The following is a 19,175-nucleotide window of genomic DNA, read 5'->3' as shown; positions in this document are numbered from 1 at the left end:
ATTCGTTAGAATCGATTGGCCCATCTCTAGTTACCTTCTATCATGCTACCATTACTTATAACATAAAACAAATATGCAGCAGCTGGCATTATCTTTACAGCTGTAAATAAAGTAGGCATGATGGAAGGAAACCTTCTGTGCAAGCCTATAAAAAGTGGTGCTAAGCGGACATGCATCCAATTGTATACAAGAAGAGAGCGTGTCAAGACCAAACTATAAGCAAAATATCAAACTTTATTTACACATACTAAATTTTTGACAAACACTGACCAGTTTAAAAACACTTAAAACGTGTGACAAGTACACAAACACAAAAAGACTCAATGGGATGAGAAAGTATAGGAATCATCCCAAGGAAACCACCCTGGCTACAACAAATCTTATTGGTGTTGATAAATATATACAATAAGAGCTCCCAGAGGGAATCAGCTACATAAGGTGCATAGTAACACAAGAGTACAGTAAACTTTCCTACATAACAATGGTCATAAGATATAAGGCACTGCATATAGCCCATGTATGTGCAAAATCATAGTAGTTTACCAGACACAACACCAGAAACAGCCAGGGGGTCTTGATGCCCCACGCGTTCCGTCACCTAAGGTGACTTCATCAGGGGAGAGCAATCAACTGAGTCGGTGTGGCGGCTTTTATATCAGCAGTGGGAGTCCCCTTACCTGCGGGCTGCTCAGTCCACATCCGGTTACTGCACCGGAAGTGTCAGAAGTTGTAATTACGCATGCGACACAAGCAGCGCCAAAAAAATATTTTTATGCGCACGCTTAGAGAGCGCTGTATAGAAGAGCGCCAAATTCGTATTTAGGCGCACGTGCAGGAGAAAATTAGTCGCACAGTACAAACCCTTGTGTTGGAGGGCCCGGAAATGCAAAACCAATAGGGCGCATGCGTCATTACTATGGAGATCGATAAACAAGTAGGACTATTATACCCATTTAAGGGTGAAGTATGGTAATGCCACAGTCAAACAGTACTTCGGCTGACTTTGCCAGCCAGAAACCAATACATCAAATCCTATAGATACCGTCATAATAATTGGCATAAGCAAGAAGCCCATCCCCATGTTACATATGAAATTAAATAGTGTATTACAGTCAAAAATATATGATATATATTAATATAAATGTGAAAAAAAGGAAAGGTGAGGGAAAGAGTGGAGAGCAGAGAAAAAGAAGAAAAAGAAAATATTTAAGAAAAGATAAAATAACCAATTATCATTCACTATCACCGTAAGATGCAAAGCATTATTATCCGGTACAGACGAGTGTGATGCCCAATATTTGACGCATAAATGCGAAGGTTCTCATTATATAAATGCAGTATGTTCACAGTGCGGCGCGTAAGCATATAGTTTACGAAACAAGAAGGCATGAGGTCTCACCATATGTCGTATGGATACAGAGTGTTCACTATTCGGCGCATAAGTGCAGGTTTTGCACTAAACAGTACCTACAACTCGAATTTTCATTATACGTACGGCGCATGAATACAAAGTTCTCTCTAACCGGCGCATGCAAATAAGAGTATGGCCTCTCCAACCCATATCAACACGGATTCCCACTGATCAGTGCATATAAGCACGTGTATACAAGATTTACGCTAACCTAGACATGCATATGTAGTTCTGATCATGTAACACGCATATGGAATTCTATATGGGCGAGCTATAACAAAATAAGCGAACTATAGCTAAATCGTGCACATAAAAGACATGGCGCATATTGGTATAGATGTTGAAGTTGCATGTTTATCACATTAACCTATAAGTACAGAGCGGACACTCATTCGGGTACCGCCTGTGGGGACCCCCACTGCCATAATGCCATAGCCATCCCACCTGGTACATAATGACAAATAGTAAATAACGTAGATGGTACAGATAAGTCAAAAACATTTTTTTTCGTATAGTAATAACACAAGTGTGCAATAATTAATCCACTGAAAGTCCATTTCAAAATTTCAAGAAAGCAGTAATTCTTTAAAAATTCTTTAAAAATAGTCCTAGTTCCCACAGTAGCCAAGAGTCACAGTGCACCAAGCGAGCCAATAGTAACAGTGCCCACAGTAGCCATTAGTCACAGGCGTAGTTTTTCTCATGCATGATCCTGTAATTTTATCCTTACCGGACCATGCTTTTCTATTATACAAGCAAAGAGGAGAGTCAGCTCTCCTGATGGTTCTGCAGCTAGGTCTGGCGTGTTGGAGCAAGGACAAACTTTGTTTCAAATCCACAAATAGAAAAGCAGGTGAAGTCCAGCTAAGACACAAGAGTTTTTCATAAAACATAATAATTTCTTTATTTCATTCCTTTAAAATCCATAAAAGACAAAAACATGAAAGACTTTTTGGAAAGCGAAGGCCATGAAAAGTGGTTGTGCGTCTTTCACGTTTCTATGGATTTTAAAGGAATGCAATAAAAAAATGATTACGTTTTATGAAAATCCTTGGACTGTTGTATAATCTGGACTTCATCGGTTTTTCTATTCTTTTCTATTGGTATTTTTACATTTCAGTTGCTTGAAAAAAAAAAAAAAAATGATGCAACGTGTCCGAGTTTTACATGATCACAGAAGGCAATCGAAGTCTATGGGTCTGCAAATAAAAACTGATGACCAAGCCTTTTTCCCACCGATTATGGAGTTGAAGGACCTATTCTGAATATAAAAGCCTCTCAATTAGTTTTTTCATAAATGTCATCTAATATCATGTTTATATATTTAATCAGAACTGTAATGTTATGTACCTAATTTACATATGAATGAATTATATTATGAAAAACCTGTATCAATGAAAATTTTCAGTGGATCTTACCCTGTACAGATAACACAGACCTTATCCGAGACCTGACACCTAATTATTTATTATGTTGCTGTATTCGCTGCTCTGTGTGCACAGGCAGTGGAAGATTTTACTCTGAAATACATCCATTTATATAGTTAGAATTTATAGCACCACCATGTGGAATATAGCAGGAAGTGCAATGAATTATGTGGTTGAAAAAAAGACCAAAGCATCTCTTTCCAACATATTAAGATTAAACATGAAACATTTTCTAATAAACATGTTATTTTATACCTTTCCTTTAAAAAGGTTACCACTTTACCTATTTTTATTTGTTACCTATTTTATTTGTCTGGCTCATATTTACCTCATGAGCCAGACAGTCCTGTCCATAAAATGGCCGCAGATGGAGGGTAATGTGATCTCTATCTGTTCATAACCTGTTTTAGTAAATACCTGCATTCTCCATTCATTTAATTATCTTTAATTGATATTCTAAGCTATGTTTTTTACTTAGCATGTATATACTATTAGCAAAGATAATTTTAGATGCAAGTGTTCATGTCCAAATAATATTGTCTAAATTACTGCCTGTAAACTGAGGACATTTAAAACAAAATAACTTTATTGATATTCTATTAAAACAGGAAAAGACGGGGAATCAAGATCTGTCTGTAAAAATAGGCAGACTCAAATACAAGCTGGGTAAAATTATCTCTAGGGGTCAGTAGCGTAACTAGGGGAAGCAGGGCCCCATAGCATGCTTCTGCATGGGGCCCCCCTTCTCACTAAAGAAATATACATATTTGTATACTCACACATGCAAGTTATAATCACACATTTATACACACATATAGAGCATAAATAGATCACATATGTTATATACATGTTGTACTGTACAATGTGCAGCATAATTTGTATATACTGGTGCACATCCTCCACTCTTTAGTATGTCAGGTAGGATGACGGGGCCCCCTGACACTGTGGGCCCCATAGCGGCTGCTATGGCTGCTACCACTGTAGTTACGCCCCTGCTAGGGGTCAGAGAGAACATGTATAGGGAATAGCGGTACCTAGATTTTCATACTTTTACTTTCCCTTCTGTTCACATTATACACGATACTCTCCTAATCATGCACATCCTTCCCCAGAGTTTTCTTTCTTATTATACCCAAAAGTATGTACACCAGTGATTTCTCAGTCTTGATTAATTATATTATTTGGACTAGAGAATCATTCACTAGCGTATAGCCACACCTACCTCGTTAGTGTGGTGTACAACAATTCACGAAGGAGGACGTCTAACTCTTTTTTTTCTATTTCTGCCTCATTTCATTTCTATCTCTAGTTAGCTAACTCAGGGAATCTCCCCATAGTGTCATTCAGCTATCTCACTTAGCAATTTTCATTGGGATATGTTCCCAGTCGTCTAGCTATATGATTCAGAGGACGTCCACCCTATTGTGATCAGCACATGCCAGCATTGATGGCAGCCGCATGTGCTGCTGGCGTCCGAGCCTATTTAAAGATTAGGCACCGCCACGAGGGGTGTGTAATGGGGCCGAGTCCATGAGCGGCACACGTCGCTGACGATCCCCGATGCATCACCGCACCGATTTCCAATCAGACTCAGTGAGCTTGACCATGAAGCCGTCTCTACATTGTATTGGACAATATCGCTACATAGCGACAGTAGTAAACAAAGGGTCATACTTGCGGCTGTCAACAAAAAATGTAAGATACATTTTCTTCATGAATTTGAATGGGCATGAGGATGTTCACAGCTGGCGAATGCCTATCACAAAGTTTTTTATATATCAGATTATTCCAACAGGTCTTCATGACGTCAGACTGTCTGATGTCGCTATTCGTATTGAGGCTAATTCATGTATCACATATGGTTATGATGATGGACTTATATCATATACCATAATAGCCTCAAAGGTAAGAAGGTACCAAAGGTAAGAAGGGGGGGGGGGAGATTTTTTCATACAAATCTGGCGTAATATCTAGAAAAACACTAAATGAGATGGATAATGATACAGCCCCCTATAAAGGGATGTGATAAGAAGCAGGAATATGCTATATGTTCATTCAGCCCATCGGGTTGTAAAGTCCCAAGGTTAAAAAGTCATCTGGATTCACGTTGGGACAATTTTCTCTCATAGTCCCCACCCCTAGGTGAAGGCTCCACCACCTCAATAATTTGGAAGTGCAGGGTTTTATGATCCCCCTGGTGTTTTTTCCACACATGTCTAGACACTGTTGTGTCATCCCTGTTCTTCACATTACTGATGTGTTCTCTGATACGTCTTCTTGCTTGTCTCGTCATTTGGCCCACGTATTGTACCATGCAGATGCACGTGAGTAAATAAATCACTCCCATTGGATTGATGGATGATATGGATCAATAACATCAACAATATCTTTGTCCATTTTCAGGATATTCCAATTCTCCCGAAGTATTTTTTGTACCTCGGAGTGACATCTATCATAGGTCCCTATGATCCTCATCTTGCGTTCTTCTGGCACATCCCTCTTTTTAGGACTCAGTAACTCATGTCCCCTTTGATTCAATGCATGCTGAAGTGCCCCCCTCAAAATATCTGGCGGGTATCCCTTATCTAAGAAGCGCCTCTGAAGATCTTTTGAGGCTTCCAGATAGTCGCCCATTGTGGAGCAATTTCTACGGACTCTAAGGTATTGTCGTTTTGGAATAACTCTCTTGAGGGGCACTGGGTGCCAACTTTGCCACCTCAAGAGACTATTCGATGCCGTAGGTTTTCTGAAAAGTCGTGTTTCCAAGTTTCCCGAATCCCTCAAATGGATCTTAATATCCAAAAATGTTATTTCTTTGGGATTAATTTCAAAGGTGAAAAAAGGCCAACATCATTGATGTTTAATTGGGCCCCAAATTCGACAAAAAGATCCACAGATCCTGTTCAGAGGATGAACACTATGAACCTCAGCCATAAAACTATGGACGAGGTCCATTTCTCAAGCTGCTCTGCTCCTGGAAGACGACTTCTATCTCCCACCAGCCTAGGTAGAGGTTTGCGAACGTGGGAGCACATGGCCTCCCCATCACAACCCCCCTGAGCTGGTGGAAGAATTTCCTCTCAAAAGGAATCAGTTCCTGGTTAGGACAAAGTCCAGCAGACTCATTACAAACTCATTGTGAGCTCTACAGTGCACGCCTCGAGTTCTGAGGAAGTCCCTCACAGCATCGCATCCCTTTTGATGGGGGATCAAGCTGTACAGGGCGTCCACATCCAAACTCGCCAATAGATTACCTGGTGGGAGTGTAAGGTCCTCAATTCTTCCCAGCACATCCATAGTGTCTTACATAGGATGGAAGGGACACTACAAATGGGACACAGTATAGTATCCAGGTACACGCTGGCATTCTGCGTTAGACTATTATGCCTGAGACAATGGGGCAGATTTATCAAGTGTCTGAAAGTCAGAATATTTCTAGTTGACCATGGCAACCAATCACAGCTCAGCTTTCGTTTTACCTGTGCTCATGAATATTTTAAAGGGGAGCTGTGATTGGTTGCCATGGGCAACTAGAAATATTCTGACTTTCAGACAGCTTGATAAATCTTCCCCAATGATATCCCCTTATGGACCTTCGGGAGGGAGTAGAATGTGGCCGTGCTGGATTTGAGAGGACACATAAACCTGTACTCATTTTCTGAGATCAATTTATTCTCCAATGCTTGATCCAACAAGAATACTAGCTCTTTCTTGAACTTCTCCGTGTGATTAGATGTTAGTTTCCTCTAGCATTGTTGGTTTCTAAGACACATGTCCACATATTGATCCCTATCCAGCACGACCACATTCCCCCCTTTGTCTGAGGGCAATCTCGTAACTACCTCCAGAAACACATCAATGGGGGAGCAGTCCCCAAGAGGGGCTGATTTCAACGACTTTGGCTTGTGCACAGTGAATGGACCTTTGCCTGGGGACCTTTCACTTTCTTCTAACAGAGTCGTGAGATTTTGAAAGATTGTGAAAGAATTTTTTCCACTTCAAACGATGACCGGAAAGGTTCAAATCCTTGACCCACTCAAAGGGGTCAAAGCGGGGAACTGGGACAAATGATAATCCTTTTGACATCACCATCTTTTCATGTGATGACAATACTTTCTTGGTTAATAATCTGCATATCCAAGCTCTGAGGGGAACAGATGGTATGTGGGAGCCTCAAGTCTAAGTCTTCTGGGGGTCTTTTTTTTGCCCCTTAGCAGGTACTCCGTAATTTGTGGGCCCTGGGATAAAAAACCTTCTCTATCCGAAGTAGTCCCTGGAGTGTTCTTATTACCCCTGCCCCCTCTAGATCCTCTACCCTGGGATGTTTTTGCACTTTTGGTTTGGTATTTCTTTCTATCCTTAGGGTCATGACCTTGTGTCAGAGGTCGTATTCCGATGATGATTGACCTGCTTCTGTTCCTACCTGAGATGATCCCAAAAAGTCCAAGATTTTGCCCTCTTTAAAATCAAAGGTACCGTAAAACTCTGTGTAGGTAATTCCCCTGTTTTAATAGAATATGAATAAACTTATTTTGTTTTAAATGTCATCAGTTTACAGGCAGTATACACCTGTCCTTGCAGTTCAATGAACTCAGGTCTTTGCCCTGAGTTGACAGTGTTCCGGCGTGGTCAGAGATCTCCTGCAAGAAAGTAAAGTACAGTACTTTTTTTTTCTCATTATTTTGAGAGCCACCATATTTATTTTGGCTACTATGGGGGCACTGTTCATGTTTCTGCTATAGTGATGTGGCGGAGGCATGTATGCTACTATATTGGCTACTGTGGGACACAATACAGAGATAAAGCAGCACTGCACAGTCATACATGGAGCTACAGCAGAAGTGCATATGGTGCATCCTCAAATATCATCTGCAGTGTGATGACTATTACTATATGCCACAGTGAGCAATATTTTGGTTCTAATATCTGGACTGCTCCTCGTTTTAACTCATTTCATGCCTCGGGTTTGCAGTACAGGCGGTTCCCTAATTAAGAACACCCGACTTACAGACGACCCCTAGTTACAAATGGACCTCTGGATGTTGGTAATTTACTGTACTTTAGCCCTAGGCTACAATAATCAGCTATAATGGTTATTAAAGGTATCTGCAATTAAGCTTTAGTGTTAATCCTGGTTCTTATGACAATCCAACAAAAACCAAAAAATTCCGTCTGGGATTACAATGATAAAATATACAGTTCCGACTTATATACAAATTCGACTTAAGAACAAACCTGCAGAACCTATCTTGTACGTAACCCGGGGATGGCCTATACAGTTGCTGTTCAGAGCAAGTTTATTTCTGACAATGTATTGGTGTAAACGATGTGTATGGAGCTTGGTTCTGGTGTTGTATTTATGTACTGAACTTGAATTGGGTGCTGTATATATCTACCACTAATATTCCCTCTATACATCTCTGTAAATAGAAAAATAAACAAATACGTTATAAATTTAGGATGGCAGGGAGTCAAAAATGGAGATGCTGTTGGAAGGAGTTAAAGGAAACCTACCACTTTAAAATGACCCTTCTGACCCACAAATACCTTAAGCTAGCTCAGGATGAGCTGATGCCGAACCATATTTTCAATTAAACCAGAAACCGCTGTATTTGTAGAAAAATGATTTTCTTGTGGTAGTAAAATCTGTCTTCGGCGCTTCTGTAAGCGTCATGCGGCGCGCACCCCGGACCCTGCTCCGCGGTCACGCTATCGTCAGCGCCGCTCCCGTCACTAATTTTGCAGTGCCCGAGAGCCGGTGACGTCACCGAGCTCTCGGGCACACTAGCGGATGCGCACCACCTCCTCCCGGCGCGTCGCGGCCGGATCCCATTGCGCATGCGTGAAGTCCCGAAGCCTCGCGATACTACGAGGCTTCGGGACTTCGCGCATGCGCAATGGGATCCGGCCGCGACGCGCCGGGAGGAGGTGGTGCGCATGCGCTAGTGTGCCCGAGAGCTCGGTGACGTCACCGGCTCTCGGGCACTGCAAAATTAGTGACGGGAGCGGCGCTGACGAGAGCGTTACCGCGGAGCAGGGTCCGGGGTGCGCGCCGCATGACGCTTACAGAAGCGCCGAAGACAGATTTTACTACCACAAGAAAATCATTTTTCTACAAATACAGCGGTTTCTGGTTTAATTGAAAATATGGTTCGGCATCAGCTCATCCTGAGCTAGCTTAAGGTATTTGTGGGTCAGAAGGGTCATTTTAAAGTGGTAGGTTTCCTTTAAATATAATAATAATAATCCTTATTTATATAGTGCCACCATATTCCATAGCGCTTTACAAATCATATGTGACATGTACCAATAATATACCACATTACAGAGTACAAATAGCCATATGGAAAGATAGGAGTGATGGCCCTGCTCACAAGAGCTTACAGTCTATGACAGAACCTTGTCTTCCCTGTTCTAAGCAAAGTACACTGTTACTTTAACGGCATAAAATTCTTAGGTTTTTTTTTTTTTTTTTACTCCTTTTCGGTTAATTTGGTCATCCAGTTGACAAACATTGGCACAACATGGTGTTTATGACACCATTCACATTTTTAACATTGATTTTAGGTAGTTTTTATATACTTTTGCACCAAAAGTGCCCCAAAATTGTGCATGTTTTCTGGCATAAAGTATAAACCAACTATAGGAGGTGCAGAGTTATACTAGTTTTACACAACTCAGAGAAAAGCTATGTTAATGCAGAGACAAGAATGTGTATGTTGTCTTTTTGGTTGGGAGTAACTAGATCCCATGACTGGATCCAAGGAGGGAGGTAAGTGGACAAACAAGGAAAAGATTTATAACCCTCGTAGATACTACAAGAAAGTATAGAGATTAAATCTGACAAATTATTGGGCTGGTACTAGACACAAAGAGTTAGTTATCAGGTGTTTATTATCCTGTAGAGAAGGACACTGGTCGTACTGGATAGAGACAACGCATGGCATAGATAGCAGGGCTCCTGCCAACATGTGTAAGCATGGAGCTGGAGAATCCTGTAGACTTACAGCCATAGGAGAACGGCTTACCATGGGAAGAAATAAAAAGTCTTGTGTATATATCACATCTGGCCACGGAAAGGTGGCCAGATCAGTATCATTTAATACTGATAATGTTCATAGAAAAGTTTAACAGTGTTAACTATTGCATAGGCGTTTCTTTTTCACACACACTTTGTTATTTCTTGTCTAACTGCACAGATCCTTAATGTAGAGAAAGCAGAAGGAATTATTAAGGGTCCATGGGATCCCAGACGCCAGCTGGCAAATTTGAATGTGGAAATGCACAGGCAGTCATGCACCTCATAGTATACACTGGGGGTAAGCAAATTTGTTTCACGTTTATCACACTTTAAATACCCTGCTTACCACAGGTGCAGCACCTCACGGAAAGCCCGGGAGCGATACATGTTGAGGGGATCAGAGAAATGGCTTGAGGTGGATAATGGCCCTCGATCATGAATCTGATGCATTAGTTATACACTCACCGGCCACTTTATTAGGTACACCTGTCCAACTGCTCGTTAACACTTAATTTTTAATCAGCCAATCACATGGCGGCAACTCAGTGCATTTAGGCATGTAGACATGGTCAAGACAATCTCCTGCAGTTCAAACCGAGCATCAGTATGGGGAAGAAAGGTGATTTGAGTGCCTTTGAACCTGGCATGGTTGTTGGTGCCAAAAGGGCTGGTCTGAGTATTTCAGAAACTGCTGATCTACTGGGATTTTCACGCACAACAGAGAATGGTCCGGAAAAAAAAAACATCCAGTGAGCGGCAGTTCTGTGGGCGGAAATGCCTTGTTGATGCCAGAGGTCAGAGGAGAATGGGCAGACTGGTTCGAGCTGATAGAAAGGCAACAGTGACTCAAACGCCACCCGTTACAACCAAGGTAGGCAGAAGAGCATCTCTGAACGCACAGTACATCGAACTTTGAGGCAGATGGGCTACAGCAGCAGAAGACCACACCGGGTGCCACTCCTTTCAGCTAAGAAGAGGAAACTGAGGCTACAATTTGCACAAGCTCATCAAAATTTGACAGTAGAAGATTGGAAAAACGTTGCCTGGTCTGATGAGTCTCTATTTCTGCTGCGACATTCAGGTGGTAGGGTCAGAATTTAGCGTCAACAACATGAAAGCATGGATCCATCCTGCCTTGTATCAACGGTTCAGGCTGGTGGTGGTGTCATGATGTGGGGAATATTTTCTTGGCACTCTTTGGGCCCCTTGGTACCAATTGAGCATCGTTGCAACGCCACAGCTTACCTGAGTATTGTTGCTGACCATGTCCATCCCTTTATGACCACAATGTACCCAACATCTGATGGCTACTTTCAGCAGGATAATGCGCCATATCATAAAGCTGGAATCATCTCAGACTGGTTTCTTGAACATGACAATGAGTTCACTGTACTCAAATGGCCTCCACAGTCACCAGATCTCAATCCAATAGAGCATCTTTGGGATGTGGTGGAACAGGAGATTCGCATCATGGATGTGCAGCCGACAAATCTGCGGCAACTGTGTGATGCCATCCTGTCAATATGGACCAAAATCTCTGAGAATGCTTCCAGCACCTTGTTGAATCTATGCCACGAAGAATTGAGGCAGTTCTGAAGGCAAAAGGGGGTCCAACCCGTTACTAGCATGGTGTACCTAATAAAGTGGCCGGTGAGTGTAGATCTTTCTTATTTGGTGCAGTGCTAATGATTGGAAGATATGGTTACTTTGTGAATAAGTTAAATTACAATGTATTTATGAGCTTTATTGGGGCGTACCATGAGAACTTTAGGATACGTTAATGTGTAGCCACATGCTTTTTTGCAATTTCTGCCCACTCCACCATCACCATCCAATTTCTTTCTGCCGTGTATGTTTTTAATGGTTTGTTTTTATTATGTCTATCATGGATTGATTCTTTGTGATATATACCAAGCTCTTGGCTAGTGTTCATTGTATCTATTTTGAGATGGGTTTAGTGTGAGGGACCCTAGATGCATTGCTTGTACCCAGGGCCGCCACTAGGAATTCTGGTGCTACTGACTGGAATAATTTTGTGGGCACCCCTCCCATCTCTTCTGGCACCAGCGTCCATGCCCACATTGATTAAAAAATGTGTATACAATAGTACGTAACAAAACATGACAGGCTAGACAGGACCCTACTCTACTGTACGTGCCCACTCAGTATATAGATAAGCCCGACCCAGTCTACAGCTGATGCCCTCCTTTAATGTAATGTCCACAGCACGGCCCTTTTGGGCTATACCCTCCTTCTGGCTTCTTCTTCCAGACCCCTGGACTTCTACCTCCGGGCCGGGGCGTGTCTCTTTGACATCATGTTACCGCGTAACCGCCATGTCATAGCGATGCGCCCAGGCCAGGGGAAGATAAGAGACGCGGGCCGAGGAGAAGAAGCCAAAAAGGCGAGTATAGGTTTTTCCCCCCCCTCATATAGGGGAAATAAAAAAAGGGCCCCCCCTTTTAATTGGAAAACAGGGGGGCCCTTGAACACAGTCCCACTATACCCCCATGATGGCGACCCTGCTTGTACCTCCTCCTGCCTGCTCCTGCCACAAGTGTCTCACTGGGGACATGAATTCTCTTTCGCCATTCCTAAAATATACACATTAGCATTACATGCAGTGAGCACCAGCTTATTGCTTTGTGTTCATCCAAACACCTAATGATAGCATGTATAGTCCTGTACATTGGTGGATCTTGTTTCAGAGCTAGCAATAAAGACAGCAGAGTCACAGCGGTAAAGAAAAATTACCCCTCTTTATTGATGCATTTCAACTGCTAAACATTTTGCTGTATGACGTAGAAAATACATAAAATACAAGCTACTTTGTAAAACCAAAGACAAACATTGAATCCAATGATAAACTATGTTTTCACAATGGACCCTTCTCCCATATAGTTAGTAATAAATTTTAAATATCTATTTTTTTTCTTGTTTTCTTACAACTGATTTTACATAACCCTCAGAACACCGGTAACACAAAACAGATCAATAAATTCCAAGGAGCGAACATGGAAAATTCCATATCGCCCCCTGGAAAATATATATTTATATAAAAGAAAGAAAAAAAAAAATGGGAAATAAAGCACAATCATAAAATATGAATTGTTAGGTTCCAACACAGCAACTAGCATATCAAACACAATTCATTAAAATAGAAAAAAATACATTGCAATATCAATGGCTAAAAGCAAACCACTAACATAGGGTATAATGCACTGCTACATGTAGTGATAGACATAAAGCTAAAACCGGGAGGGGAAAGAAAAACCATATGGTCACCCTTAGTAGTAAGTTATGCAAGATGCAAGAGAACGTTCACATCAGGATTAAGGAATGTTATACTTCTTATATTACTGTTACAATGAATACAATTACTGAACCCTGTTGATAATCCAGACATGATCAATCACTCCATCCCTGTGCTGGTCTAAGACATTAGCAGGTGCTTTAAAATTGCTTCAGTGTTCGTTCTAAACTAGATACTACTGCAAATTAAAAAAAAACATGGGAGGGGGAACATAAGCGCCATTATAACATACCTTTATTCTAAAATACATAAGCCACTATTACCTGATTGGTTAAGCTTTACAAGAAATTAAAATAGACACTAATGGATGTTGGAAACCTTATATGAACACAGTGAATAGAAACAAATTAAAAATAAAAATCGCCCAAAGTCATAATTACGAAGATCTATCCTATCCTGCTAGAAGGTCCATATGGGATTCCACAAATATGTACAGAATGATCGCCAAGTCCCAAGAGTCCATTACTTAAAGGAACGGATTAATCCCACAGAACTCCTGCTGTGCGACACCTCTTCCTTACACATGATTTCTATGTACACATATAGAAGGAGCCATCTGCATTCACACAAAACCAGCTATGGAGAGCGTGGATGGTACACGGTGGTGGACAACCTATTGGCAGCACTGGCTCCCATCGTTTCATCATAACCTTATCCCTGAACGTGAGCTACAGATAACTACAGGTGCTGGTAACATCTTGGGTGTGCCAACGGGAATGCTCAGTGTAATAAGCAATATCTACACATATCTGGAGTATAGTTATCAAGAACTAAACTAGAGAGGCCAAATTCAGTGGCTTATGCAGAATGATGGCTTTGGTTGTCCTACATTATACCTCTTGGTAGCCTTCCTTTAGATCACCAATGTGTCATCACAATTTTAGTGAAACGTACAGCATTGTGAGCCATATCCCCTCCAATTTACTGAGGAGCCACACCCATTTATCAAACATAGCAGAAAGCATCTTAAACACTGTACAGTTATGGAGCACAGTATGTACCCCTAAGTTATCCAACTTTAAATTTAGGTCGATTACGAGTAGTAAATCTGCCACTTTGACTTCTGAGTTTACCTTTAATTTATTGGCAGACATGGGTTATGGTAAAGACTGGTAAGGGATTACAGGACTTACTATGTGTGCTATAGGTGGATAAATAACCAGAGGAAGCAGACAAACTGAATTTGCCTTGTGAAACACATAAGAAATCCCATGCACTATACAATGATGTCATTTATGGGTACGCAAGCCCAGTCCACCAATACATTTACTACACTAAGCTTTCTTTGGTATAACGTCCTATAACTACCCTCTGTGTGTATGGGATGAATATATATATGACAAAGTCTGATTATAGGTGGGAGGGGAGATATAAAAACAAGTCATGTCATTGCACGTGTAAATGAAATGATTTCCTACTAAAAACCTACATCAATTAAGCAAAGGTGTGAAATGCCCATCTACAACACTTAACAGTTCGTGTGCCTAGTAGAAGCAACAACTGCTTGACGCACCTCTAAAGCATTGGTATGTATATTACTAGAGGGGCAAAAATCTAAATGGCAGCTCCAGATTACCAACCCTGCACCATTGTTCCCCAGCCTTACTCGACCCTCGCGTCTAGGTTTAAAGAATTGCTTCTATTCAAATGGGGCTTGCCAGCCCTATAATAAGGCAAGCATACTGTAAACTAATCACTACGTTGGCATTTAAGGCACTACATTAAGTGGACATACATGAAACAAGAACTCACCATACATACCTGTGCAAAAAACTCAGATTTACTGTAATATACTCACTACGATGTGAGCACATCTCAAACATTTTTTTTATATTTATATATATATGTTTAATATATATATAATCAGTGCTACAGTGATCATTTCTAACTGTTTCACATACATTCCCACAATTTATTTTGGTTTACAAACAAAAGAATTAAGAGGAAAATAAAACTTCAAAACTATGTGTATATATTTAGATATATATATAGATATAAAATGAACCCCACCCGCGACCCACCCCCATCCGCAAAAACCGACACAAAGTACAGATAGATTCAAGTATCATCACTAACAGTTTGGAATACAAAGACACCAATTGAAAACGACATCTGCGCCGGCAACTATTGCGCCGGGCTGGAAAAGCTTCGTATTACCTTCAATTACAGAAGATACATATTTTGTCATGTAAAATATGAAAACACCACAGATACAAAACTTCGTGTTTGAAATTCTGTAAGAAACGTGTGTTCCGCAAAAGAAAATTCATAAAATCAAGATGGTGTGACACAAAGCATGCTAGAAATAGCAGGAGTGACTACAAAGACCATGGCACTTACCAGAAGAGGAGGTAATAAGCATGCATGTAGTCTCTTACATCTACAGCCCATCCCAAATGACGGCGTCCCAATGAAGAAGACTGCACGTTATATTCTAAACTCCACAATTTTACTACTTTACTATTACGGTATATAATGTATAATACAACCTTCGTGATTGATGGTCTGGAAATGTTAAGATACTAGGCCATACATAAAATCACATATCATACTTGTGTCCAAAGACAGCAGACAGATCGTAAAAATTTACCTACACTGCAATGGGTAGTTTACAATTTTGTTAAGTCTCTAGTTATTTGCAATAGTTATTGTGAGCCAAAACCAGTGGTGGTTGCACACACAGAACAGGTACAAGTCTTTCCAGTGAGTACATTGAAGTAAGGTTTTATGGGAAGACTTGTACCTGTTCTATGTGTAGGATCACAACAGGTTTTAGCTCAAAATAATTTAAAAAAATAAATCAAGACCAAACAGAGATGTGAACTGGCCCTCATAAAGTTAAAATGGTATATACACTTTTGCAACCATGTCGCACCAATGCAAAGAATCTGCAAGCAATGCTGCAAGTAACTGTACTATACAGATCTATGTACCACAAAGGCTCCCATGATGTTGCCGTAATGTACTACTCCATTCTTCTGGTTCAAAAATTACAAAAGAAGGTAGCAGTTGTAATGGTGCGCAGAACTGGCGGATACCATGTAGGAGTTTTTTGACTTCCAGTAGAATTATGGTTGGGCTTCATGGACTGGTTACCCATCCACCTACTAACTGTGGATGTATTCCAGAAAATCATCATGGAAATTTGGGCCGACAAATCACTAAGCTGTTATCTAGGACAGTATCAGGATCAGTGTCCTTTTATAGTGCAGATTATTTAGTTTGTGATGAGTGATTAGTCCTGGGTGACATAACTATCAATGTGATGCATCACTATCCTGAATACACATTTAAGGAGGTTAGGAGAAATCTACCACCAGGATGAAAGACTGTATGCAAATAAGTCCATTAACACCTATGCAGCCTGGATCCCCTCAGGCTCTTTTGCATACAGTCCTTCATTCTGGTGGCAGATGCCCTGTAAGTGCTCACTCAGACGGCCGTTATAGGGGTCGTGATCTATTTGCATGATTTTCAACCAGATCACTACCACCCCCATAGACTTCTATGGTGGTCGCTTATCTGCCTATGGAGAGAAGAGGGGTGAAGAGTTCTCACCCCTTCCACCTCCTTCTCCCGGCCCTGTGCTTGACCAGGATCTGGGTCAGATAACGACGCCCATAGACTTCTATGGTGGTCACTCATCTGCCTATGGAGAGAAGAGGGGTGAAGAGTTCTCACCCCTTCCACCTCCTTCTCCCGGCCCAGTGCTTGACCAGGATCTGGGTCAGATAACGACGCCCATAGACTTCTATGGTGGTCACTCATCTGCCTATGGAGAGAAGAGGGGTGAAGAGTTCTCACCCCTTCCACCTCCTTCTCACGGCCCTGTGCTTGACCAGGATCTGGGCCAGGCGAACACTTGGTCATCTAAACCCTTAGACTAAATTCTCAGGTTGTCTTTAACCAGATCCATTAGCCTCCATTTACAATACAGAGGCATTCAGTGGTTAACGTGTAGGCATGTTTCCCAGGCTACATCAGCAGGTGAGTGCAGGTGCTTGCAGTCTGTAACCACATAGATCTGTACACATACTGTATACACGCATTATCCTGTCATGAAGACTCCTTACACGGTTGCAAAGGTTTACATATCCTTAAACAATGATTGTTACTTGCGGTCTCTAAACTTCAGTATACTCTCCCTGCAAACGTTTCAAATTCATAAGATGACGGGAAGCTGGAAAAGTTTACAGCTATTTAAAAAAAAAACAGTTTGGGTCCTAATTTCCTAAATTAGGCCAATTAAAGTGAAGACTAGCTACATCCATACACCGGTGAAATATTACACCTGTGACACATAGCAGCCAGTTATTATGTGTGTGGAGCCTGAAGATGTACAGGTCAATTACAGAGAGACGTTGGGCATATTGCTGCACCCATGCCTTAGTAAGAGAACTTACCCCTATGAGATTATTTGAGCACAGAAAACATTAAGTCTGCTTTATAACGGTGCTACCGATACGCTGCTATATATATATATATTGATATATATGTTGTCCAGACTGTTCACTGTTTCATGCTAGAGTCCTTTGTACACTATAGAAATAAAAATCAAATGCATACATCAACTTCCTCAAGGAGCGATAACATATTGCCACGTTCAGTCATACAGCTACAGATCACATGAATCTTTTATGAAGACAAAATTAGAGGAAACAATTGCATAATATGCACCAGTGTCTTACATATACCTACTGCAAAGAAAACTATGGATTCTGCTGTGCATCGAGTCCAAGAAGCAGCGATTACCATAAAAATACTTTGTGGGAAGCAAAGAAATCAGTTGAAAGCACGGTCTAAAATAATTATTATAATAATACCAATAAAACATCAACATTTCCCTCTAAGAACTACGGATTGAAAGCGAGTAAAAAGGGTTATGAATACTTCATTTATCACACATATAAAGATTGAGCTTATACGTCGCCAAAATTAAGAAAAAATAACAATAATAAAAATAAAACAACTTAAAAAGAGCTAAAAGATCTGATCTAATCTACGAAGGCTAAAACGCAGCAAACAGTGGATAATCTTATTGCAGTCCACAGCTATCTGTCTTGAGCAGAAGAGAGACCTGACCCACTAGCGATGCAGGAACGATGCGGGAGGATGCTACAAAACATGTGATGCACAAAACCACAGAATGAATTAACACTGAACAAGCTTAATGTGACTACAACAATGCAGTCATTAAGGAAGAGAGCCCCTTTTCCTCCAAGCGTGCTTCTAGCAAATCTTGCTGTATAACAGTCAAGTCAAAAATAAAAGCTTCCAGATTCTGGATTATAGGTAGGAGTACTGGTTGATGTTTGTTGGACTTAAAGGATATCCAGTGTAAATTGCAGAACCCCTAGAGGCATTGATATACGACTGGGTTGCAAATTGGTGTGGATACTGTGCAGGAGCCACATTGGCCGAGGTCAGCAGGCTAGGTCCCATACTGACCGGGACCTGATGAACCAGAGTACTGGGGTGGGTAGCATACGTTGCATGCCTTGAGGAACCCTGAGGGGAGAACAGGTGAGCTATGGATGTGGTGGACCCCAGGGACGCAGCGGTGGTGGGAGCATACGTGTACATATGAGGCTGGCTTGTAAGGTGGCTGGTGGCGGAAGCAGCTGCAGCAAGGTGAGGGTGCACAGAGGAATGCAATGGACTACTGTGCTGGAAAGTAAAGGGCGCCTGAGAAATTGATGGGAGTGGAGCAACGTAAGCTTGTTGTCTGCGAGGAGCGGGATTAATGCTTCGTTCTTGGGATCCCATGGAGGCCGACTGCTGGTTCTGAAATATTAAAACAGATTAATCAAAAAAGCGCTCAGAACCCGCTGGAAACCAAGAGAAAATAAAGAGAGGGTTTATTCACCTGAACATATATACTATGTCTGTGTGGTGTCAGAGCTGGGAGAAACTAGTGCATGCGTTATTTTTTTTATGGCTTGCACAGACTAAGAAAACAGAGCCTGTTTTCATGGACACGATTCACATGCTAAAGTGAAAGGA

At 41.3% G+C, this 19,175-nt stretch overlaps 1 protein-coding gene across 4 annotated transcripts in view; it reads right to left on the bottom strand.

Moving 5' to 3' along the window:
* Positions 1 to 12,599: 12,599 nt before the first annotated feature.
* HIPK1 (homeodomain interacting protein kinase 1) overlaps positions 12,600 to 19,175 on the bottom strand; it is a 53,913-nt gene continuing 47,337 nt past the window's right edge. For all 4 annotated transcript variants that reach the window (XM_072137646.1, XM_072137645.1, XM_072137648.1 and 1 more), the window contains one exon: positions 12,600 to 18,956. In XM_072137646.1, coding sequence (XP_071993747.1) covers positions 18,459 to 18,956 — 498 coding nt within the window. In that variant the 3' untranslated portion in view covers positions 12,600 to 18,458. The remainder of the gene's footprint in view (positions 18,957 to 19,175) is intronic.

This window comes from Engystomops pustulosus, chromosome 2 (genome assembly GCF_040894005.1).
Source record: "Engystomops pustulosus chromosome 2, aEngPut4.maternal, whole genome shotgun sequence".
NCBI lineage: Eukaryota > Metazoa > Chordata > Amphibia > Anura > Leptodactylidae > Engystomops > Engystomops pustulosus.
This window is presented reverse-complemented; position numbering and strand designations above follow the sequence as displayed.